At 40.3% G+C, this 24,320-nt stretch overlaps 1 protein-coding gene across 1 annotated transcript; it reads left to right on the top strand.

Annotated features, from left to right (window-relative positions):
- The first annotated feature begins 6,680 nt into the window (after window positions 1-6,680).
- RGR (retinal G protein coupled receptor) lies at window positions 6,681-23,268 on the top strand. The gene is made up of 7 exons (XM_027720674.2): window positions 6,681-6,816; window positions 9,131-9,287; window positions 10,831-10,952; window positions 19,623-19,776; window positions 20,320-20,437; window positions 21,887-22,000; window positions 22,925-23,268. Exons 1-7 carry the CDS (start codon window positions 6,738-6,740, stop codon window positions 23,066-23,068), a joined length of 888 nt encoding a protein of 295 aa, XP_027576475.1. The 5' UTR covers window positions 6,681-6,737; the 3' UTR covers window positions 23,069-23,268.
- The last annotated feature ends 1,052 nt before the right edge of the window (window positions 23,269-24,320 follow it).

Raw genomic sequence — 24,320 nt, 5'->3', positions numbered from 1 at the left:
AAATGTGAGAGGAGGAGTTTGGAGAGGTAATAGCAGAAAATCAGAGCATGCCTCAGGTAGCCTCTCACCCCCACAACTGTCCACAGGAGGCAAAAAAGAAAAGTGCCATGCTTTGGTCTTTCTGTTTTGCTTTATGGGCCATTCTTCATATGTTCAACCCTTGAAGAGATATATCTCACTGGCCTAAATTTGATGACCTATCCTTACGAAGATAAGAGTGAGAAAAAAACCTGGGAGGAGGAGGGAAGACTACGATGATCAGGAGCTTCCTCTAAGCGCTGACTTGTGTGTCCCGTCTGCCTGCAGGCACAGTAATATTAAACTCATGCAGGCCCATCTTCTGAGAAACTCAGTTTACTTCAGAGGATCTTTGCTGGGGCAAAAGCAGGCCTACAGTCCCACTTGGCCCAGAATAACCATGGGGAATGCTGATGCTCCAAGGGCAGCAGCAGGAGGTAGCACTTGCGCTGCAGCCTGCAGGAAATGTATAAGGAGATGAAGTTTTGGTGACAGCTTTCCCTAAGGAATTCCCACAGAAGCAAAGGGGTGTGCAAGGTCCTTGGAAGATCCTGTCATCTGAGGAGAGTTTAATCACCTGTCATAAAGCCATTAAGCTTTTCTAACAATACACTGGGAAAAAAAAAAACAACCAAGCTTCTCATTTTCTTGACAATTTGCTCCTCAGTGCCTATATTTTACCCTCAACAATTCTAGGCATTTTTACCTTATTAAGTAAATGTATCCACTAAATTTTTTTAATTATTGTTTGTGTTTGCTTCAATGTCTTACAAAAAGTGATTGACAGGTTACTTTATTTTGCTGAAGGATCATAAGCAAAACGATTTCTTTCCTGTGCATTCTGTCTTATTCCAACATGGTAGATTACCTATAAGATGCCCATGTAACACACAGCTCACATCTTTGTCTGTCTTAAAGGCAATTTTCTGATCAAGACTCTACTTTATGGTGAGATTCTGACTACCAAAGATTCTATTTAGAGATTGATTGGGGGGGTTTTTTACTGTAAAAATTAAAAAATTACCAAAACTGAAGTAACTGAAAGCTGAAAAAGAGAGCCTGGAACTATAATTTGGAAATGGCTCATCATGAAACTCCTCCCCTCCTTCATTAGCTAACTACAAAGCAAACAATAATTCAGCAACATTCTCACATCAGAGATGACAACAAAAGTACAACTGAAGGCTTTGCCTTCATCGTGGTTAATTCTGTTTTGTGAGATAAAATAATGTGGTTTTTAAAAGTTTCATTATTATAAAAGGCAATTCAGCCTAAAGAAATTGCTTATTAACTGACCTCAAAGGATTGGATAATAGAGGCTAAAACAATTAGGCAATCCTTAAAAAAACAGTAACATTTTATGGAAATGGGGGGAAAGCCCTGGTTAATTCACAGGTGTGGTTTACAAATAATTCTCTTGATTGTCCCTGAAGCGCACTTGGATAACACAAGAGGCCTTGATACATCTATTGTAAACAATGTTTATTTGATCAGGTTCCAATAGGAGCCCTCAGGAGAAGAAAGAAGCCTAAAGCAGAGAGGAGCAGGCAATGACTGTGGTTAACCTCAAGCTTCGAAAGAAGTGGAAAGCCACAAATCTTTTACATTCTCATACCAACAACTGGGTTGCTCCTTAATATGGTCACCTGAAAGGTAAGCATCACTCTGAAGTCGTGTTTGGGCTTTCTCAGGTCAGTGAAGAGGAAGATGTGTCTCTAGAGCACAGTTTGTCCTGCCCTAAGATGATGCTTGGGAGCTGTGCATTCCTTGCAACAACAATAAAGAAAAAGCCTAGATAATTAGCACATTTGGGAAAAAATTTAGAGGTGATTAATCCCTCCCTAAGTAAACACAGATCTTATACTGAAGTTGAGGAAAGCTACACTAAATTCAGACTTAATTAATGTTTATGAGGGAAGTATCAGCAGAAAGTTTGGGGAACTCCCGATGCAGAGACATTGGTAGAAGACCACTAAGACAAGCAAGATATACGATACCACACTGAGAGAAAAAACGAGGTGCTTTTGTCATACATGGTCCACAATGTCATACATTTGCATATGTGATCAGCAGCACAGACTCATTGAGGAATATTTCAGAGAGTACCACGTATCTTTACAAGAGCAATAATAAACAGATTTGCACACCAGGAGAGCTGGTGTGCAAATCCCCTTGTAATACAAATAAAACCTCACTTGAAAGCCCCTCATGAGTTTCTTTTGAGAACTGGGTACTGGTCTTTGAACTGGAAGAGTTATTATTCTGCAGTGGGAAGGCCTCAACCCCAAGAGGGAAATACACTAACAATGTTAGGTCTATCCTGTATTCTGTAGGACTGCCTTCTCCTCCAAAGTCCTGAAATACATCACTGTTCAGCAGAGAGACAGCATATTTCATTATATTGTGAATATCTATATGACCCCAAAACTAGTAGGCTAGCTGAAAGCAAAACATATTTATAGGTATCTAAAAAGCATTTTGAGAGACAGGTAACAGATCAAGGCAAAAATTCTACATATTTGATAACAATCATGTTTGGTACATCCAGCAAAGAAGTCTAGGATGCAATTAATGTTCTAGTAACTTTACTAATTTTCTAGCCTGGGTGGATTCCCCTATATTTATCAAATATGTATTCAATTTAGTATGACTTAAGCTACCTGCCTCTGCAGAGGTAACTCAAACAGTAAAGGTGATGCTTCTCAGCTCTACAGCAAGTTTTGACTCTCTAAAGACTGAAGTACAGCAGTGCTCAGGAAAGCCAGCCCCAGAGCAGAGACCAGGCCAGTGTACAGGTGTCCTACAAGTGAGCCCTTTCCTCCACCTTCCTCTGCAATGGCAGCACCTCCCACCCCTACCTCTCCATCCTCTTCACAGAAAGCTCAAACCCTGCTCTGGAGCCCCTCACGTTCCTTCCCACCAGACCTGGGGCTGCCACACTCACTCCCCAAAATCACAGCCATTGCTCCTACCTCCCCCAGGCCTCCTTGGCTATACCCAGGGCTTCACCACATCTTCCTACAACAGCTCTGGAGGCAACTGCAGAGAAAATCAGATGGAGAAGAGTGCTATGCTGCCAGACTGTAAAGGAGAATAGTTATTAAGTGGCCACAGGCTTTTCCAGAGGGTTGTCCACGTGCTGCTCTGAGGACTTACTCCCTGCATCATCCTTCCCATGGCCAATGCCAGGTGCCGATTTGCAGTCTGGGGCATATTCCAAATCACTCCTACCAAATGGAAACAACTTTACACAACTGCAACAAGAAGGTCTCCAGACAATATGCTTTCTGTTTCCTTTCTTAGATGAGAAGCACTTCCCATGAGGACCAAGATTACCACTCGCTTCAGTGATACCTGACTGAAGTCCTGTGTTGCTGCATTCCCAGCCTGCTGCTGCTGAAATGCTGCAGTCTGTCATTTAAAGGCGTATTTCAACAAAAAAAGTCAAAAACGATTTGCCTAAACCTGAATAAGAAGAAAGGATTAGGAAGGCAGAGGAATAATAATACAACAACTTAAGAAAGTTCTTGTTGTGAACATAAAAAAACGTGTCAGTAATCTGCATTGATTGCTTGAAGAAAATTCAGAGGGCATGAGCGCTCAGTTATCTTTGTACTGCACCTTTTTTGTTGTGTTTGTACCAATGCTATTTAACAAAGATTAATATGGTCCCACCAAATCCATACAGTTTTATGAAATCCATGGAGACATCTGGCAAGAATCTATCAGAACTTTTTTCTCCATATTCCCTTCAAAAACATTAGTAACCAGTGAAGTATTCTTAAGTGAGAGGCTGCTGGCTGGGGTTAAACCACAACAGTTGGAAAAAGGAAATGGATGTTTTATTGATGCAGAAAGGAGATCAGTGGGAATTCAAAATATAAAGTTGCAAGAAAACATCAGGTTGAGCAAAAGACCCTTCCCCTGAATTTGGAAACAGTGAGTAGCTATTAAAAGAGTGCATAAGAAAGGGATCACTAAAAACTTCATCATTTAGAGAGTTAATAAATGTCTTTGGCAAACCTGTTATCATTTGCATGTTTTCTCTGGCCTCACAGGAATACATGATGTGACATCATGTCTTACATAAAAAGGAGGGAAAGGAAATGAATGCAGCTTTGTTTTACCAACTGGAAAAAGAACTATCATTAGGAGATTCTTTCAAACTCAATTATTATTCCCTATTTGCACTTTCTCTTTGCTTGAAGAAACCCATTTATAACCTGATTTTACAACTTAATTTAGCAGCCATATTGGACCATATATTATCCCATACTATCCCAATGTAGCATTAGAAAATCAGATTAACACAGCATCAAAAAAAAGTATTGAGAGACTGATGCATAAAGTTCCTATTGACATCAATTACACTTAAGTCAGATGTCGAAACTGGAAAGTTTGCCCATGACTGACTTGTGCTACTAGACTCTGCAACAATAAAGTAAATAAGGTTTAGGCATGGAAATTGTTAAGATACTTGAAGAAAAGCAGCCAACAAGTTAATAATATTCAGCCTAATAAAGATCTGCTAAATCCAAGGGGGTTGGGGTAGTAGCCTACTTTCATGGAAAGATTAGTTTTGGAATGAGCAAAGTCTGCACCACAGACTTTAAAACAGACCACAAAACTACCAGTGTCCACATTTGGGAGATCTGCTTGGGAGCAAGGGTGAAGTACTTTTGGCAGGCAACTAAAAGCACCTGAAAACCCTCATGAGGGTGGTTCAAATATCTGGGTCCTTTATGCCCAGTCCAGAAGAGATGTGCAGCTCTATGCTGACAAGCTTTACAATGAGCCACCCACTTTCAGAACTATCACACTAAAAAGATTTACAGCACATTTACAAGATCTAGCCCTAATTTTTTGCAAGAACATGCAATGATCACTATTAAAACACACGTTTAGATCAACCATTTTCCCTGCTAGGAGGAGGCAGGGCTGTCACCTTCTCTAACATTAAGACATGTAGGTGAGTGAAAGACAAACATAATGATGGATTTATGTGGTGCAATGTAATTTTACCCTGCTTAAACCAAACATCTGTATAGCCTAACAAATATCATGCCCTCCTGAATCCCACTTCAAAATCCAAGAGCATACCCATCAAAATAATTACCTACCTCAAAAAAAGCTGAAAATTGAATGCCAGAGATAAAAAAAAGCACAGCAAGATGATTTCACAACAGCCTTGAAACTCTGATCAGTTCTCCTGGGCATCACAGCCTGTAGGCACAGCTTTCAGAAAAACCACAAAAAATCCACCACTATCTTCAGCCAATGCACTTCCACCATGTAGTCAGGAGAACTGAACAGGCTCTGGCTGTGTCTGGAGCAAATTCACACTACCTGACCCCTCAATCAGCCAACAGCCAGGTCAGCACAGTGTGGGACCTGAGCTGGGGGAAGCCAACATCCCTTGTGCTTCAGCAACCTTTTTGCTCCCATTTCGCTCTAGAATTGTGGGGATGAAGAAAGTTACGTGTCAAAGTAGTGCCACTATCATGCTAGTGGTAGCTTGTTAAAGCAATGAGTAGGTCTGGGGAAAAGTAGTAAGGATGAGAAGTGAAGAAAAAGGAAACAAATGCACTAAAAAGGGTAGGATGAAGTACCATTAGAAGAAAACAACCGTACACAGTAGTTATCATAGCTATCACTACTCTAAATGTAGGCTAAAAATTTAGAAGTATAGCCAAGTTGTTCACTTCTAATGGACAGGCATTAAAAATTACATAAATAATAGTAGTACAGCTAAAAAAGTATCGTCTGTTTCCCTCAGAATCTGAAAGCTGCTGTCTTCCATTCTACAAGATCCAGGCATTCAAAGAATTAGTTAATCAATCAATAGCACAACAAATGAAAGGAAAATGGTTGAATCTGTTGGAAAATGACAAGGTCTCGTTTACATCTCGAATCCACTGTGTGGTTTGCTTGTGGTTGGAAGTCAGCTGGGGTTGGACAAGCTGCACATAGTACATACTCCAGAGCCACAGTACACGACTGCAGTCCTCAGAATCTCTCAAAGGACAGTAAGTAAAGTCCTGTGAGCACTCACCACTGGGCAGCTCACATACGTCCTTGTATGTTTAAGGCTCAAAATCAGTAATTTGTGTTTGCCTTTAATCAGGCTGTGCCACTGTGCATATTAATTTAAGTCTCAGTTACAAAGGGGAGATATGTTACTATACAGAACAGTTATTGCCTCAAAAATGCACTGACCAGTTCCTAAAAAATGGGTGAGGGGAAGACCTACAAGCTGCAGAAATTATCAGTTCATACTTTTCCTCTAATTACCAACTCAATGAGTGCCTCTATTTTTCAGGTCACTTCCCAGTTATATATTACGTTTCCTTTGTTCCACAACATTTAATTCTTTTCCAGTCTTGCAGAATTAACTGGACAGGTTTTTTAATCTTGTCTCTACAAAGAACTTGTTGTAATTGCAATGAATGCTTTCATTTTGCTGGTGTCTGAAATACGATTTGCAGGAGAAGGGGGAGTGCGGGTTGATGCTAGTCCCATCATTAATAACATTCTTGCAGGGATTGTAGTGGCGGGAGTAAAAACCCCAAAGCTTTTATATAATAACAGCATGTGTCTGCACGTGAGCTGCTCCTTTAAGAAGCCCTGGGTTACTGGAAGTAGAGAGATCTGGAGAAAAGGCAGCCCTACAGCTATAACAGAGGACAGAGGTTAAATCTTTTGACATATTTGCCATAAGAATGGTCACTCCACACCCTCTCCCTGAAGGCTTCACTGAAATAGAGGTGTTTGCCCTGGGCACTGCCCTGCTGGTAGAAGGTAAGTCCGATGTGGGACCTCAGCAGCAGTAAGACTTTTTCCCCTATTATTTGTGATGAGAGGGGGGAGAAAAATTGAAATAATCAGCAGCATTTGTGGTACACTGACCGTGGTTACTGTGGCCACATTACCAGTACTTCTGCTGAATAAATCAAGGGGAGCTCTAAGCTGTTTGCCGTGAAGATCTGCACTCTATGCATGGTTGTGGCAGTGAAGTACTTCTCAAGATTTTGGGACTTGAGATTTTGTTGTTGACTTTTAAAGACAATCTTATCTTCCTCAAGGGAAGGATATTGAAATGACTGATGATCTCTCAATAAACTTGGACTGTTTTTTTTGTGGGCTGTGATGACTCTCTTATAATCCAACACGATAGGTCCAAAATAGCCTGTGAACTCTTAGGATGCATCCAGATTGTGTTGGTAGAGCTGCAATTAAGGGCTGTTGGGTAAAAGTAAACAAACTGTATCAATTTCATTTAGCCAATGTGGACTTTTCTTAAGGCATAAGCCACTTCGTTGAGAGACTGCAACAAAACTGGGAACTTATAATTACCTGGCAGCTAGCAAAGGGGGTGCCAGGGACCTGCGGCTGTTGAAGTTAAAATAAAGTAAATGACACCTAAAACTAGATGTGGTCTAACACATTTATGATTTACTAAACACAAGTATTTTCTGTAGGGCTTTAGGCAGAATGTGCCCAGCAGATTGGCAGTAAAACTCTTTGTCAACAGACTTAGCAGATCAAACTAAATAATTAAAGATTCATTCACTTTCTGAAGACTCTGAGAGAAAGGTGATGAAGACCCCTCTTTTTATTTTTTGTGGCAGCTTATAAGGGCAGTTTGCAAGAAAGCTATGGGGAAGAGTTGCATTTACTTTATTAACTGGACACATTTGCTGATCTGAAAATGAAAATTCAAAGCTATCATTTTTAAATTTAGTAAGTTCTCTTTTTGTACACTCATGCTGACCTTCAAGAGAGCAGAATGTGGTGAAGCCTGAGGCTTCAAAAAAACAAGGGAAAGACAGAAAAAGTTGATGTAGTAATAACTCTTCAGCTCTACTCTAAATATGCTCACAACATATCTCTCCTAAAGGCTTCTTTGCATTTGGGAGAGTTGACAGCAGTTTTACCCTGTGGGTGGGACGTAATCTGGCAGGGAGGAAATAAGAACAGCAGATCTCAAATGGTTCCAAATATTTCTCCTGGAAATATTTTGTTATATGTTGTGTAATAAACACACATCAGCTGTTACTATGGTTATGCCATCAGCCATTAATGCAATTAAGGTAGAAGCAGGATTTTAGACTAGAAAAAAATCATCCATCTTATGTAACTGCAGAATTAAGACAATGAGCATAAGTAACTACAGTACTTTACAGAATTAGGGGATATAGAGTTTTTCTGAGCTACATAATTTCTTTTTCCAAGAAGAACACAAAGAAAAAGACACCGTGTCTCTCATCTAACTGAAACTTAGAGATTGGATGTTGAGTCAGAGCCTCATCAGAGTTAAAATAATTCAGGTCACCTTGAAAAGGGCATTAAAGGACAAAGCTTGAATTTAAACCAGTGAAAAATGGGTTTCAGGGTGGCACAGTTCTATGCTGGGTGAATAGCTGGGGTTGCTTGGATGATTCTGTCTGAGGACCAACATTTATTTATTTTTTTAAATCTGTCAGTGACTGCTTTTCATAATTAGATTATTCCTTTCCATGTATAGTCTATTGACGAGGGGCAGTAATAAGATTGAGCTGATGTGATTCAAGCACTGTGTAGGCGAACCTTAGACAGAAGCCCAAAGGGAGCCAGGCTGACTGAAACACAGCTGAGGGATTTCTATGCTTAGACACAAAAGAATGTTATAATCGATATTGAACACAACCCATTTCTCTATCAAAGGCAGGCCTGGAGATGTGTACACCAGCAGCATATGCTGGCTGTCAGCCCCTCTGAAACTGCCTCCCCTGCATCTCCCTTGCTCTGAACTATGTGTCCCTGGATGAACTCTGACAACTCAGTTTCTCTTATTAAAACAAAAAGCAGAATTACAAGTAAGATCAAACCATTTCTGCTCCACGTGACTGGCCATATCCCTGATGCAGTTTGGAGCATTGGCTTCAGCTGTCACCTACAACTTCTCTCCTGAAAGCCTTTGTAACTTGCGTGCAGACTGACCACTACAGATTTATTCCCTGCGTGCGCATGAGTTTCCACTGTAATTATTGTTCCCTCATTAAAGAAAACAACAGTATCCTTGTAGATGTTTTCCATTTCCAGTTGAATCACACCAAACAATTCTGTCTTTCAGCCCTGCTCGGTTTCTGTCTGAATGGCTTGACAATTCTCTCCTTCCGAAAAATCAAAGAGCTCCGAACACCCAGCAACCTGCTGGTTGTCAGCGTTGCGCTGGCTGACTGCGGGATCTGCATCAATGCATTCATCGCTGCCTTCTCCAGCTTCCTAAGGTACATCTTGAAGCTTTTCCTAAGGGATGCTCAGAAGAACCACGTGAAAATTAATAGCTTAAGTTGTAAGAGATCAAAGTAATTAAATGACTCTATCTCTCTACCACAACACATAGCCAACCTTCTTATTCTCTCAATTTGAAACGGGAAAATTAAACTCTACATAGTCCTACCAGGCAAGCAGAAAAGCAGACTTTACTGTGTATAATCACTGACAGAGTGTAAGATTGATTATAGAAGATATTTAACCAGACAGCTTTACCGGTCATTATAGAAGCTACTTGAATACCAAAAAACCATTTCACTAAACCTCTAGATCGACCCCAAATTTATCTGCAAGTCTTTATCTGTTTGGGATTTTTTTATTAACCTTTCCATTAAAGCATTTATTTGAGAAGTTTCTGGAAAATTAGAATGCAGATCTGTTACCAGGGAGTTCACATCAGTAACGACACAATTGTTTTTCTACATTTTCATACATGTCAATCATTTAATCAGAGGACAGAAACAATATCAAGCATTTTAGTAAATAATTACAACTAATCAATCACAAGCAAATCATACTCAAAAAAACCACCACCACTATACAAAATAGCTGATGAATAAGTTCGCCTTGGTATCATATTTTTACACTCTGGAAAGACCTTTAATTGAAAACAGAAATGCATTTCAAGCCAGAATGTGACCACTTTATTCTCTCTTAATGGCTATAAAAAGTATTTACAAATTATCAAGTAAATAAGTTCCAATGGGGCCTTATTTAATAATATTTTACCTCCTATATAGGTCAGTCTTGTTTCAGACACATCCAACTGTAGTCAATAAAGATGCCTTTACAGAACTTGGTTTTAACCATTGCAGGACCTTTTCTTTCAAATAGGACCACAAGTTTCCCAGCCTCTCAAGCAGTAAGCTGTCTCCTGTTCCAGGGGTAGTCTCCTTATGTATTATACTGGTGTTCTGTAAATATATGAGAAAGGAGATTGCCGAAGATTTCTGCCTCACAGCCATGTTTACGAGCATAAGAGTCAGTTTAGATGAACACAGAAAGAAAAAAAAGTCATGGCTCCTTTTCATTCTGTGTCTGCAAAGATATTGGAGGCCTCAGTCTGGCTATCAAGAGTATTTTTATTTGTTGTGACCTTTTGTACTGTGTTGCATGGTGAACTCCGACTTTCAAAAATTCATTTGCTACTTTCACACACTGACAAATTGGCTGCTCATAAAGGATACAAATTTTGAAGATGTGGATAACTGGATGAAATGTAGATTTCAAATTTAAATTTGAACTTTTCAATACAAAAATGCAGGGTTATATTTTCTTCTCAGTATTAAGAGTAGAAATAGCTGCTGTACTGTATCAGACATCATAGCAAGAAAAATGCTGGCATATACCTAAAGGGAACCACAATAGCATCTTTTACAATGTCTCTTGGAGAGCTCGAGCACATCTTATCATTTTACCCTCTCTCTTAATGCATTTTCCAAACGTGTCTTCATCTTTCTCTATCATTTTCTTAACATATTCCTTGTTTGTTGACAGATACTGGCCCTATGGCTCTCAGGGCTGTCAAATTCATGGATTCTGTGGCTTCCTGACAGCACTAGCCAGCATTAACTGCAGCGCTGCAGTCGCCTGGGACCGATACCATCACTACTGTACAAGTAAGGGCCACAATTCACTGAGCAACCCCACCCAGATTCTGCTACAAGGCAGCTTGCTTAGGTTTCTGAGAATCAAAGAAAGCACATATTTATTATTTGTGTATCTTACATGTAAGTTTGTTTATTTTACACACTAGAGACAGAGCAAATATAAACAATTTCTCCAAAGGACCTCTTCCCATACAGGGAGCAACCAACAACCACCTTCAGGAGATATTTCTTCTTCCAGATCACATCCAAGTCGTGACCCTCTTGCCATGCTTTCTCTTAAGCCACAAGGATTTTTAGAACAAAATCCCAAACAAAATTTTTCCTTCGCATCGAGGAAAAATCTATTCACCTTGGGCTTTCATCCAACACCCTGCTGCGCACCAAACAGATATTTATGCCCATGCAGAGTTTACTAATTACAGATGAATTTGATGTAGCTGGAGAGCTGCCTCCGCAGAGACGGCAGCTGGAACAGAGCCCATGCAGAGGCATGATCAGGCAGACAGAGCTCAGCAGCCCCTTTGTGTGACACTCAGGCATTTTGGGGTGCCAGAGACATTTGTGGGGTTTATGTTTTATTCCAGGCCCCCTTATGAGGACTGGAACTTGATACATTTGTTCCCAAGCAAGGAACAAATTATCTGCAAGTTTCAATAAAAACGGCAGAGCTATTTTTAAGTACTAATTGATAAGAGCAGGAATGTGTTCATGTGGGGTTTTTTCCTTAGTGAAGGCCATTTTCTGTTTCTTTTTTTCTTGCAATTTACTTTTTAACTAACTCTGACACCTTAGCTGGATTTAATGGAAATCTAATGTTAGACAGGGAGATCAACCTATGAAAATAAATTTGTCCTTTTTTGTCAAATTATGAAAGAATATTTTTGATTTAGGTGAGAAATAGAGATTCACAGGATTTACGAATATATGGATTTGACTTCTATCACAGATCTTCCTCCCAGTATTTGGCAATACTTCATCTGTGCATTCGATTCAATCCAAGAGTGGAAATGTCGGCTGAATTAGGGTGCTGAGTTGGATTTGGTGTCTGCAGGGACTGCTAGGATTTGTGCTGGAACTCCAACCATGCACTAGCCACTGCTGTGGATACGGGAGAATAACTCCATTCTCTTAGCTAGCCCTGAAGTTGGGAAGCACAGCAAAAGGCTTTATCATCAACTGTAAAACAAATTGGCAGCCTTGTGAGCACTGGAACTGGCAAAACCTGCTGTCTTGTAACTAAAACACAGTGTACAGGGATGATATTCCTTTTGTATACCAGGATAGACCCATGCTGACTGCTCTGTGAGTGCTTTCATGGGGACTCACCTCTCCCCAGACATCGTCTTTCACAGTAAATGCAGCAACTTAGTACCTGTCAGTCCCCACTTCCTCCTCCAGTTTACTCTAAGTAGCCAGAGTTCTCAAAAGTTATTGGGAAGGGACTGAGTGACAAGCACAGGGTATACAGTTTCATGCCCTTCATTATGAAAAGGGAAGAAGACACGATATGAAATACAAACATATTCTGAAAGGACAGAGAACCTCTTAAAGGTCTTTTCCAACCTTAACTGATCTATGTTTCTATGACATCCTGGCACTCAGCAATGTTTTGAAATGCCCTAATCTGCACTCTTTGGCCATTTAGGCAGTCATGTGGGAGCTCTGCCGTCTGGGAGAAACAGATGTAGATATGCAGCTTTTATGTTTCCTGCTAAAGCCTGTTTTTTTCTAGAAGAATGAGGAATCCAGAGCACCTCATGTAACCACACTGTTCTCAAAAAAAGCTGTGTCTCTTTGGCGATGTTGATAGACAAATTAAACCCTCCTTTTGTTGTGATAAAGCACAGGTTGCTTAGACCACTTCATAAAATATTTTCTAAAGGAAATTGTAGACATTTGTAGGGGAAGAAACTGCTGAGCTGTAGTGCTTCAATGCCCTCCTCTGTTAGCATCCACACAACCTTTCAGGCACAGCCTCCATGTGATTAAAGCAGCAAATGGTGAAACACTCCCAAACCACACAGGGAATATATTCAATCTGATGATCCTGGTGAGGTGAAAAGGTTGCCAATTTTTTGTTCTGCGACTGTAGCAGGAATTCAACTCAGGCAAGGAAATTCTTTTTTTTCATGTCTAGATAAAGGACCCCAAAAAAGCAGGTTGTAAGCTAAATCCATACTAACACCCCTTGGACATCAAAATGCGTTTGGAGCTAGAAGAGCAGCATCTGTATTTTACAGGAGAGAGCCTGAAAATAAGCATGTCTTGGAAAGACATTTTGCTCTCTGCAACATTGACTTTAATGCCTTTGTGTCATGACTTCCTCCAGTCATGAGCACACACTACATTAAGAGCACAGGCAGAGAGACCCTAAGGGCACAAACTTCTTTACTTTGCTCAAATTGTTACTTACTGATGGTCAAACATGGCTGCTACAGCGAACACTTTGAACAACAAAACCTAAAACCCAGAAGGTGCTCAGGCCCTGGGGCTACTCCAGTAAAACCAGCCCTTTCTAGTTGCATCCTTCACATGCTGATTGCGAGGAAGATTAACTCATATTTCACAAACATGCTATATCAAGCCTACAGGCTATACTGTGTTCTCAATCCATACATTAAACTCCTGTTGACACTGGTGCACGTTGCATGCCTGTACAGAAGGTACAAAATACCTTTGCCTAAAAAACAAAGCTATCAACCTTGTATCTTCATTAGCCAGGAAATGATAATCCTTCCAAACTCAATTACATCATCCCCGATTTTTTTGTCGTGTCCTAACAGTTTCCCAAGAAAACCTTTGCTGTAGCATTCCTCAGCTTGACACTGGATTATCCACTATCCGTATTTCTGAGGAAGAAGGGGCTGACGGGAATGTGAGAGATTACTATGATGATAGGAAAATTTGGGACTTTACAGCCATTCTGGATGCCAATAACACAAATTTGCTCACCAACATTCTGAAAACAAACAAGTTTTTAAATCTGGCAGTCAGTACAACCCTCAGTGACAAAGGGATAGCCTTTAGAGTGTATTGATAACTAGACGAGTCACTCTTCAGAAGTGAGGTTGATATTAACTGGCATAAGGAAGAAAATAGTATTACCACCATACATGATAGAGAAGGTAGAGTTTCAAGATATTTTACTCTGCCCTCTTTTGTTTTTTTCCTGTCAAGCAACCACACTGGGCAACTATCTTTTCATCCCCTAAATGTAGCTTTGGGGCCTGTGAGGTGCTACATTCACAGCAAGGAGAAGAGAATCAAAGAAATAGCCTGAAAGTATGCAGTAAGAGGAGAAAAGGCAGGGAAATATGAAGAGTATCAATGTCAATCACCAGCAAGATGGAAACCCAGATAAAATTGTATTTCAAAATTTGATCATTAAGGGGAAAAGAAGAAAACAGAAGTAGTTTTATGTTAGCACCTGATAGTGAAGAAGGAAAGGGCGAACTCTGAGGAAGCTGTCTGTCAGCAGCCAAGCATTCAGGACAGAAGGTGACAGTTTATATCAAGGTAGACATTATAGTTCTCCCTCCTTGGCCATTCAGAAAAGAAAAATGTCCTGAATTATGTTAACATAACAGGGGAGGAAAGAGGCAGCAGCCTGGGAGGCCTCTCTGGAGCTGGGATCAGGCAGGCAGAGGGCAGCTGGTGGAGATCCCAGGGGATCCGTGACCTGGATAGCAGGCAGTCACCTACCACACAGATGTCCTTGCTGAAGGCATCTCAATCAAGCACATTATTCATTTTGGTGAGGAGGTGTCACACTGCCACCAGAAGTTTGTGGAGAGGGGAAGGATTCAGTTTTTTCCCTTTCATAAGTACAGTTACAGTTTTAAAAGGAAAGAAAAAAAATCTAGAAGATTTTATACTTGCATTTAAGAATTAGGGGGAAATGGAAAATCTCAAGCGATTTATGTCATTACTTCTGTCTATACTACAAAATAAAAAATAAATAAAACTAGCAGGGATTTCACAGCAGTGTTCGATTTCAAGAAGTAGAATTGCAGTGAGTTTTATCTAATCCTTAACATTCAAGGAAATCTGGGTTGTTATATCAGTATTCAAAAATTACCAAACTACCATTTGTTCCAATTTCAGCTGTCAGCTCTGTCAAATTAGGAGCAAATCCTTAACTCATGTCACATCTACTGCAGCCACCCTGCCACATTGCCTTCATCTAGTTTTGCACCTGTATTAGTTTTCCCTGACAAAATGTCAATGTTTATATAGATCTTGCATTTTTCGCTGAAGCAGAAGGTAATCACCAGAACAGCTCTATGATCATGGAGAACCACAGCAAAAAAAAAAAAAATCAATGGAGTAAAAAAATCCCTTAATTAGGTTATTTTAAAGAGCTTTTTCTAATAATATGCACAAAATAAGCTATTACGCATTGCAGCTTTCTTATTTCTACAAGAAATGAGTACTTGTGAGCACCAGTGACTGGTGCTTTTTGCAAAGCAGATTAAGTAGGTACTAACACCTACTTTACTTATGACTGATACATATTTTTGCTTATAAGACTTTCAAATATCTTCGTCTTTGACAACCTTCTAATCTTAAGTGATGTATGCCATGAAGTTTGGTACAAGCCATATTGTTCTGGAATATATCATAACTTAATATTATACAGCTATTATAACTAAACCATTTGCAAGAATGAGGAAAACAAACTTTTTCTGTCCGTCATAGAAAATCCTGTTCACATTTTGATTGAGAAATTCCCTTTGAACAGCAGGCTGAAATCTAGCTGAAAGGTAGCCACTGTGTCGGTGATGTATTTTTTGCTCTTTCTGTGAAAATCAGCTAAACATTTGAAAAAATCATAAATCTTAAAAAAAAAATCTACATTCGTAAACGTTCCCTCAAACTAGAGATGGAGATATAGTTTATGGTTATGTCACCAAATACTGGCCATCATAATCAAAAGGATGAATATCCCATGCTCTATCTAGCACTTTCTAAAATTTAAGCTCTTGACATCAGAATTTTAGTAATCTTTGAATGATGGGGGGGAGGGTTCTGTTTATGAGAGTGACCTTGTTCTGTCCCAAAGCAATTACAGAAGCCATTTGAAATCCCCTGTATTAATATTTCACTGTATGGAAAAGAGGAGCTTTACTTCTGCTTTTCAAAGGGAGAAAGCCAGAGCACAAGAGTGATTAGACTTAATAGGACCAAACTGCAAGCACTGGGCCCTAATTAGGAATTATATCTGTAAGCATACTCTGAACCCCATAGACATTTAATTGAATTAGGACCTACACAGCTATTATGTTAAATTTTATCAGGCCCAAAAAAGTCATTTAAAGTAAAGCAGTGGCCTGCTGTGCACAAAAACAACCAAACTGCTTTCCACCTAGGCTCTTACTGTCAGCCTTCTCAGGGGAGGACATTTTTGCCACGTGAACCAATCACAATTCTTTCACTGTTCTTGTACTGAAAGTATTTTTTTCTGGGTAAAACTACAATAATATCGAGCTTCTTTACTTTTACATTCATACATTTTTAGCTGCTTTTAATGTGTGAGTAAATATTTTCTGAAGGGTCAACAAGCAGCTGATTTCACCAGGTCTGCCTCACCATTAATCTCATTTGCAAAAGGTTAAAGCCAAAAGGAAAAACTTAATTTTGTTAGTTCTGATTCTCTCTTCCAGTCTCCAAAATAGGATTCCTTAAGTCTGAGGAGAGACAATAGAGGAACTCAGCCCCAAGACGAGATTTCCAAAGGCAGGCTGTAAAGACATGCCTGGGGGCCAGACTCCATTTTTGCATAGTCCTCCATTCTACATCTAATAAGAAAATGGTGATCCCTAACATATGTGGAAAAGTAACTAAAATAAACTTTTTCTTACAGTTTTTCATAGAAAAGGCACAAACATTAAAGCAAAATTTAGGAAAATAAAGAGGAAAAAAAGCAAGTTAATGAAAAATGAGAAGTGGCGCCTTGCTGAGCTCCCAGAGCCCTGCCAGGCATGTGGGCTCCCCAATGTGGAGGGAACTGAGGCAGGGCACTGCCAGCCACAAGCATGGGGTGGTTTCCCCTGGAGTGTTCTATGGGCTGCACTTTTCCCATTAAAGAACTCAACATGGCAATCTTCATTAAAGCCACTCTTGACAGAAAATGCTTGAAAGCCATTTCAGCACGAGGCCTCACAACTCTCTTGTTGCCTGCACATAGCCCAGCTGGAAGCACACAGGCCAGAGGAAAGATGTGGCACCAAGAGACTGGGCACCACGAAAGATCCCACAGGTGGTTGCAGGCAGGGGAGCAAGAGTTTCTCCAGTTTTTCTGTGCAAGATGACAGCAGGGAAGGTGGGATTATATCGGATTAAATCAATGCAAGGATCTTTTTGTTACATGCAAAGATCCATAAGGTGCTGGTGCGTGACCAGGACCCGGTGCCTCAGAGTGCCTCAGTCAGGGCCCATCGTGCTTTGAAACCTTCACAATACTGCAGCAGTTCATGAAGTGAAAGGATGGGGCAAAAAGAGAACAAAATTTCTGCCACAAGATACCACAAAAAGTAACTGATATTAACTATTTTATAAAAACTGCTGAGAATCAAAAACCCCACAGGATTTAGTTCAGGGTTTTTTCAGAATACCAGAGGGCTTACCACTTACAAAATTTTATTCCCAAAGCAATAAAGCTGCTTTTGGCATAAGCTTGTTTTAAAAGATACACAATTCAGATCCAGGTTTCAGTGCAGCTGCTTTTGATAATGTCTTTAAAACGCTGCTAGAATATGTAAAACACAAAACAAAGCTGACAGCTTATGTAATAAGCTTTGTCCCGGTTGAATTTCAAGTTACAGTTGTGTAAAGTCAAGATACAAGAACTGCTATGCAGAACACAAATGGACATCTTGGATGCTTGTTTGAGCATATACCTAAATTGCACTCACTTAAGAAAGAAACAGCTATACAACCTATTCTTTTATTTTCATCTATGTAATTCTAGAGTCATATTATGTCAGTATTATAAAGCAATATTTAAGCTTTTGAACCAAACTATATCTTCTATGTAGGAATCATATGAAAGACAGATATCAGCCATTAATAATTCTTCACTAGCAATTATTACAAAATAATGTTTTAAATTACAAAAAAATCAATTTTTTTTTGTAACTACCATATTAAAACATAGAGTATTTATAAAAAGGATATTCGTTACCTTTTTTCCTGGTATTTAAATTGAAATGTGTACACCTGTCCTTTTCCACGACTAATTTTTGAACACCTGCACCAAACAAATTTTCCAAGTTGATTTTTAGTGCAATTCAAACTCTAATTCTTTTCCCTGAAGAACCTCCAGAAGATAAGAAAAAGCAGAGGTATAACCAACATCCCTGTAAAAGGACAGTTTCACTAACAAACTCACTTTATTTTCCTTCTTTAAAATATACAAGGACATTACCACTCAAAATAGCTACTGTGGAGTTTGTGGTCTTTCCTGGAGCTGCCACCTTATAGAGACCTCCAGTTTGTGTGGCCCCAAATGCTCTCCACCCATGAGTCAGCCACGTCTGACCCCATGGCAGGGCCTCACCTCACACACCCTATCCCCAGTCCTTTCCGAGAAAGGTCAGAACTGGCCTGAATCTTCCTGCCTGTTGTCATGATGCTGTTGTTAAGGGCAGACAAAAAGATTGCTTCCCAACCTCAGCGAAAATTACATCATTACTTCTCCCTAATGGGAGATTTGATTAGAAAGGAGCAGTGGGAAAAGTCACTGTTCTCCTTGCCGGTGCAGTTGGCGTCATGGATTATTCAGCATGGCCATGACGACAGACATTAGCCTCCATAACAAAATTATCCAGACCTTTTGACACGCAAGCAGCAAGACTAACACAATATCCTGCAGCAGCAAGGAGGCCTGCCTGCCTCTTCATGAAGAAATACTTCCTGTGTCTTCTGAAGTTTCTAGTCCTTCATTTCATCCATTGACCTATTCCTGTGATATTTTATGAAACCAAGTGAGATAGGCACAAGTGAACATTTTTATTATAAAATTAGGAAAAAAATCACTAGTGCTGAGCTTCACATTTCCTGTTCCAGGCTAAGCAATGATCTTAAGGGCAAAATTACTTGTTCAGTAGTATTTTTAGAATGAGATCTGTTGTCAGTTTTTGTGTATATATTCATATATATATTGATGAATAGCAGTTTTAGAACAGAGTATATTTGATATCCACATGTGCCCTGCACTCCCAGCCAGGCAGGAAGGAAGTAGCCAGGGGCTGGGGAGTGTGTGCAGAGTCACATTTCTGATCTGACCCACACCCTGCAATGGGACTCTAGTTCTTCAAACACTATTTATTGCATCACCCTGTTCCATTCTACTCTTTGCCTCACCTGAGTCTTTAAACACTTTCCCAAAACACAAGAATATAAGGTTTATAACAGCAGCTGTATCTCCAGTATAGTACAAAGCTAAGCAGCAATACAGCATTTGTCTAAGTAAAGCACACAAAAGAGAAGTACAGTTTGCTATTTCCTAAAGTCTAAAAGCTTCCTTCATATTTTATGCCAGACTGATTCCTCCAGACACAGGTCAGCTTCAGGGTACAAAACAGACAGCTGTTTGTTTCTGCCTGAGGCCCAAGGGCCAGACAGCTTTTCCCAGTGGTTTTGTTTGGATCATGGAGATGCCCTTTTCTCTTCCCACAGGGAGCAGGCTGCAGTGGAGCACGGTCATCTCCATGATAGTGTTTGCATGGCTGTTTGCTGCCTTTTGGGCCGTGATGCCCTTACTGGGGTGGGGGGAATACGACTACGAACCCCTCCGAACCTGCTGCACCCTGGACTACAGCAAAGGGGACAGGTGAGGGCCAGGGCCAGCTCCCAGAGGGGTGGGGGGGAGGCTGCCATCCCCTGGGGTGGCCTCGGCAGCACACCAAAGCTGCTGTCCTCCATCACTGCTGCTGGGGTAGATGTCCCTCCCAAAGGCTGCCTTGACTTGCATGGTGACAACTGAGAACAGCTTCCTCTGGGGGAGAGGCTGGTGCTCATTTTTCTGCTACTCCCTTGCTCATCTATAAGGGAGCATCTTTTCTGTGTTTAGGACTTAAACCTCTTTCAAAGGGGTTTTTGGGTTTATACAGTCCAGTGCAAATGTCTGGACTGTAGGGTCGTTTGGGTTTAGAAAGCAAATACCTGTTGTAATTTTCTACAGTATTATTCATCCCACACAACAGCATGGCACAGCTTAACTGCCCTTCAGCAAATGCTGCAACTAAAGCATGTTGACAAAACTGGTTTTAGCAATTTTAAAAATACAAGTTGGTAAATACTAACAGCAAGTTTACATAAATACATTAGACAGGAATTAACGACCTCTTTTTTTTCCTCTCCTCACCCTTTCCAGAAACTATGCCACATACCTTTTTTCTATGGCTACTTTCAATTTCCTGGTCCCGGGCTTCATCATGCTTACGGCCTATCAGTCCATACACCAAAAGTTCAGGAAAAGTGGGAACTATAAGGTAAGAAAGTTCTCTCAGCCCCTGCAATCACCTTGCCAAAATAGGGCTACATCCAGTAGAGGCAAAGTCCTTGAAAAAAAAAAATATTTCTTTCACAAAGGCTTTGGCTCAGCTCCTTCTGTGCTGACTCCCCAGTGCTACTTGAGTAGGAGGGTAGTGCAACACAGGATAGGGCCACTTAGAAAGTTCATGGAAACATTATTCTTATAGATTTCAACATTTTACCAGATGGCCACATCTGCCCCAGCCTAGTGCTGTAAACAGTTCCCCATCAAAGAGGGAGTTGGACCAGTGATCCTGAGGATTTCCCTCCATCAACATTGGTCCAACTCTCCTCACAAAATTAACACAGAATATTTGCCAAAAGCATATCAATATTTATCCAGAGAAATTTAGCTCAGGAAGGATTGTTATTTCCTGCTTTGCTACAGGCCCTTAGCTTATCACTGAGGAAGTCAGACAGAACTACAGCTCTGAAAGGAAACACGAAGGCACCCCAAGGGGGGAAAAGGGCCTTCCCATACACATTGTGTTTTCACTTGGCTGAGGAAATTCAGAAATCTTTATGAGCTGAAAACGAAGGTTTGTGCGTGGCAGTTTTATGGGAGTGTAATGTGGAGATTATATGAGTTGTTTCCTTAGGTGTAGGCCATACAGTCTGGGGCATTGTGCGTGGCTGGTGGGCACAACCCGACCCCTGCACTCAGTAAAGACAGTTATTTCTCAAAGGGAGTGTTATATCAGCAAAGAGACAGTCAGGCAGACTGGTTTGTAGCTGACTGGAATAAATACATGTGCCCTCTACATATTTCTTGAATAAATCTCAGTGATCATTATGTCTATTAGCTTTTTTTTCAGTGAGTTTACATGCATCTGATTTCTTTCTTACGATATTCTATAGCTATGTAGAGAAGTTACAATGAAGAAAATTTAGGGATGAAATTATTGTTTCTCTAGTCAATAATACTTTTAAGATACTTGGAAACAGCTGACCATGAACACCATGGATAGGGCCCCAGCATAAAGGACAGAGGAATCCTACTACCACAACGTAGCCACTGCATTCATCTGTTGCGCTGCCAGAGCAGTGGCTTCATACAGTTTATTTGTCTACAAGACCATCTAAGAAGTCAGCAATTTTACCTGTTTTTAAATTTTCACATTGATTTATCCCTTCAGCTGCAATTACTGGCCTTGGCTTCCATATCTAGAACAGATTCTGATTTAACTGATCTACCACGAGGTATTTTGCCACCTCTGCCACTCCCCACCCACACCTGGAACAGGGCTTTGTGCCCACTGCACAGGCAGCCCTGGAGGCAGAGCAGCAGTGGGGTCACACATCCTGTTGGCTGATCCTCTCCTGCTACTGAACACAAACCTCTCCCATCCATTTGGTGCAGCGTGTGATTGTGAAACGCAAAGGAATTTATTGCTCTTGTTTTTCAGTTTAACACTGGTTTACCATTGAAGACACTGTTCATTTGCTGGGGTCCCTATTGCCTTTTATGCTCCTACGCAGCAGTGGAAGATGTGATGTTCATTCCAGCGAAATACCGCATGGTACGTCTGTGCCGCCCGAAGGAATCCAGACAATGACATTCTCCTTACTCTCCTCTCTCTCTTCCTATGGAACAATGCCAATTTACTCACAACTGGGTTTACTTGTTAAAACACATATATATAAAGCAGATCTTTTCCTCAAAGCATTCTGTTCATCTACCACTTTTAAGGCAAAGCAGCTAAGCACAGTGATATAACAAGCAGTGCATTACTTCTTTGATCAAGCAGAAATTTGGGAAGTCAGGGGTTTTTTTTCTTCAGCAGTCAGGGGCCTGTAGCCTGTTCTGCTTCATGGTGTGTAGGAGATTTTTGTGTCCTTCCCAAAGTCAAGTACCAGCTCAAAATTTTCAGTTTTGAAGAGACTGATTGTCTCATTCATATTTCTAATACTTCTCCGTCCTCAAGAAAGCTGTAATTGATCTCTCCTAAGGTTATGCTGCCTCCTCTTTCCCCTTTATTCTATGAGTCTTGGCTCCAAAACCACCTCTGGGACTCAGTAATATCATATGAAACCTTTCAACTTTCATTCAGTCCCCAAGAATCAGCCCAGTTGCAGGTCACCAAATTCATTACTGTATTCAATATCCCACATAAAATGCATTAGCAACATCAGCCCATTTATTCATCAGAAGGTGTCCATGGCACAGCCTTCACTCCTCCTAAGTGTTTGTATCCACTCTCAACTGAAATATCCCTGTTTCAAGCAATAACAATCTAAATTCTTTCACCCGGAGACTATAATTTCTGGAGCAAGGACTTCCAACCAACCAACTTGCTTTTACTTCTCATCTTTCTGGGGGTAGCACAGTACTACCATTGGAGACAGGCATTTTTTTTGGTAAAGGGAAACTGAACCTAGGCTGAAATCAGCCAATTGGCTCCTCAGTGTATTTTGCTATTAATAAATATTGTGTCTCACGACAGATTCCTGCCCTTGTTGCCAAGGCTGCGCCAACGGTGGATGCCTTCGTATATGCCCTGGGAAATGAGAACTACAGAGGAGGAATATGGCAGTTCCTCACAGGACAGAAGATTGAGAAAGCAGAGGTTGATAACAAAACTAAATAACCCATTATGGCATTAAGCAAAATTATTGCAGGTACATCAGTGAAAGCAAAATGCTAGAGAAAACTGTGTGCATTCTCTGATATGTATGTGCCAAGGTGGTTCCACATTGGAAAGGCTGTGTATTGGCTACAAACAATGAAGTACAAAAAGAAAGCCCTCCAGATAACTGTCCAAACCATCAGGAGCTGCTTGTCAAACAAGCTGCCTTAAATCTGTGTTGATTGTCATCAGTCTCATTTTATATGTCACTGCAAATAAACTATGTGCTGGAAAGCATTTTTTTTCTCCTGATAAAAGCTAACGTAAAAGCTCAGCAAATTAACTGAAGCAGGATATTCATTTATCCAGTGAGGCCTCATCAGATCAATCTGTGCAGTTTGTCCATATGGTAATGTCTGGATTACTAAAAGATTAAACCAGTATCCAGTATTACACCACATGTCTGTATAAATACCTTGTTCATCTGAACAACTCATTTTCAATGCCTCCAAAATGGGAGTTCCCAAATTTCCATCATGAATCTGATATCCTACTTCCATAAAAACATTTTAGCAGGCATGTTACCCCAGTAAGGAATATTAGCTTGGCTCCTATTCAAATGAATCACTGTGTGACATTCAGCTTTATCACACACTAAACTGCATCAGATTTTGCAGCTGCTACTTACTAGGACAATAAAATGCTTATAGTCCATCATAAAAAACATTCATCTTTTTGTTGAACATTGAGCAAAAACTAAAGGGAGGTATGAGTCAGTTTCTGTTCTAAAATGTCATAAGGATAAAAATTAACTTCACATCTGCCATTAAATTCCCCTATGATCTACATGAGTGAGAACAATCACTGAATCAGTTGTGACTGAAGAGTCTGAGCAATTAAAAAGTCGTTTATTTTATAATTAACAGAATTTATATGTATTCTAAATTTTAAAATACATTTTAAACACTTGTATTTGCTCATGTTGCTCATATTGCCTATGGGATGAAAAACTGTCGGTTGATGCTGCCTGTTACTACAAGATGTGCCTCAGAATGACCCATTTGTTAAAAAATATGTGTGTGACACAGATTATGAGAGATTGTATGTAAAAAGCCAAACCTAATTGATACTTACAGGAATCATATGGTTCATTTCCAAGCACTGACAGTGAAACGGCTTTTGAAACCAACCAAAGAAAAGGCTGATCTGTCCCTTTGATGCCTTCCAACATATTAGAAGGGAAGTTGTTTAAGGGTTACAAAAGGGTAGATGG

This window comes from Pipra filicauda, unplaced genomic scaffold, assembly GCF_003945595.2.
Source record: "Pipra filicauda isolate LSUMZ 115617 unplaced genomic scaffold, ASM394559v2 scaffold173_size1550139_pilon, whole genome shotgun sequence".
Lineage (NCBI taxonomy): Eukaryota > Metazoa > Chordata > Aves > Passeriformes > Pipridae > Pipra > Pipra filicauda.
This window is presented reverse-complemented; position numbering and strand designations above follow the sequence as displayed.

Coding starts and splice junctions, on each gene's coding strand:
- RGR (XM_027720674.2), top strand. CDS start 6,738: ATGGTCACTCCACACCCTCTCCCTGAAGGCTTCACTGAAATAGAGGTG. Junction 10,953..19,622: donor ATACCATCACTACTGTACAA/GTAAGGGCCACA, acceptor CTCTTCCCACAG/GGAGCAGGCTGCAGTGGAGC. Junction 22,001..22,924: donor TTCCAGCGAAATACCGCATG/GTACGTCTGTGC, acceptor GTCTCACGACAG/ATTCCTGCCCTTGTTGCCAA.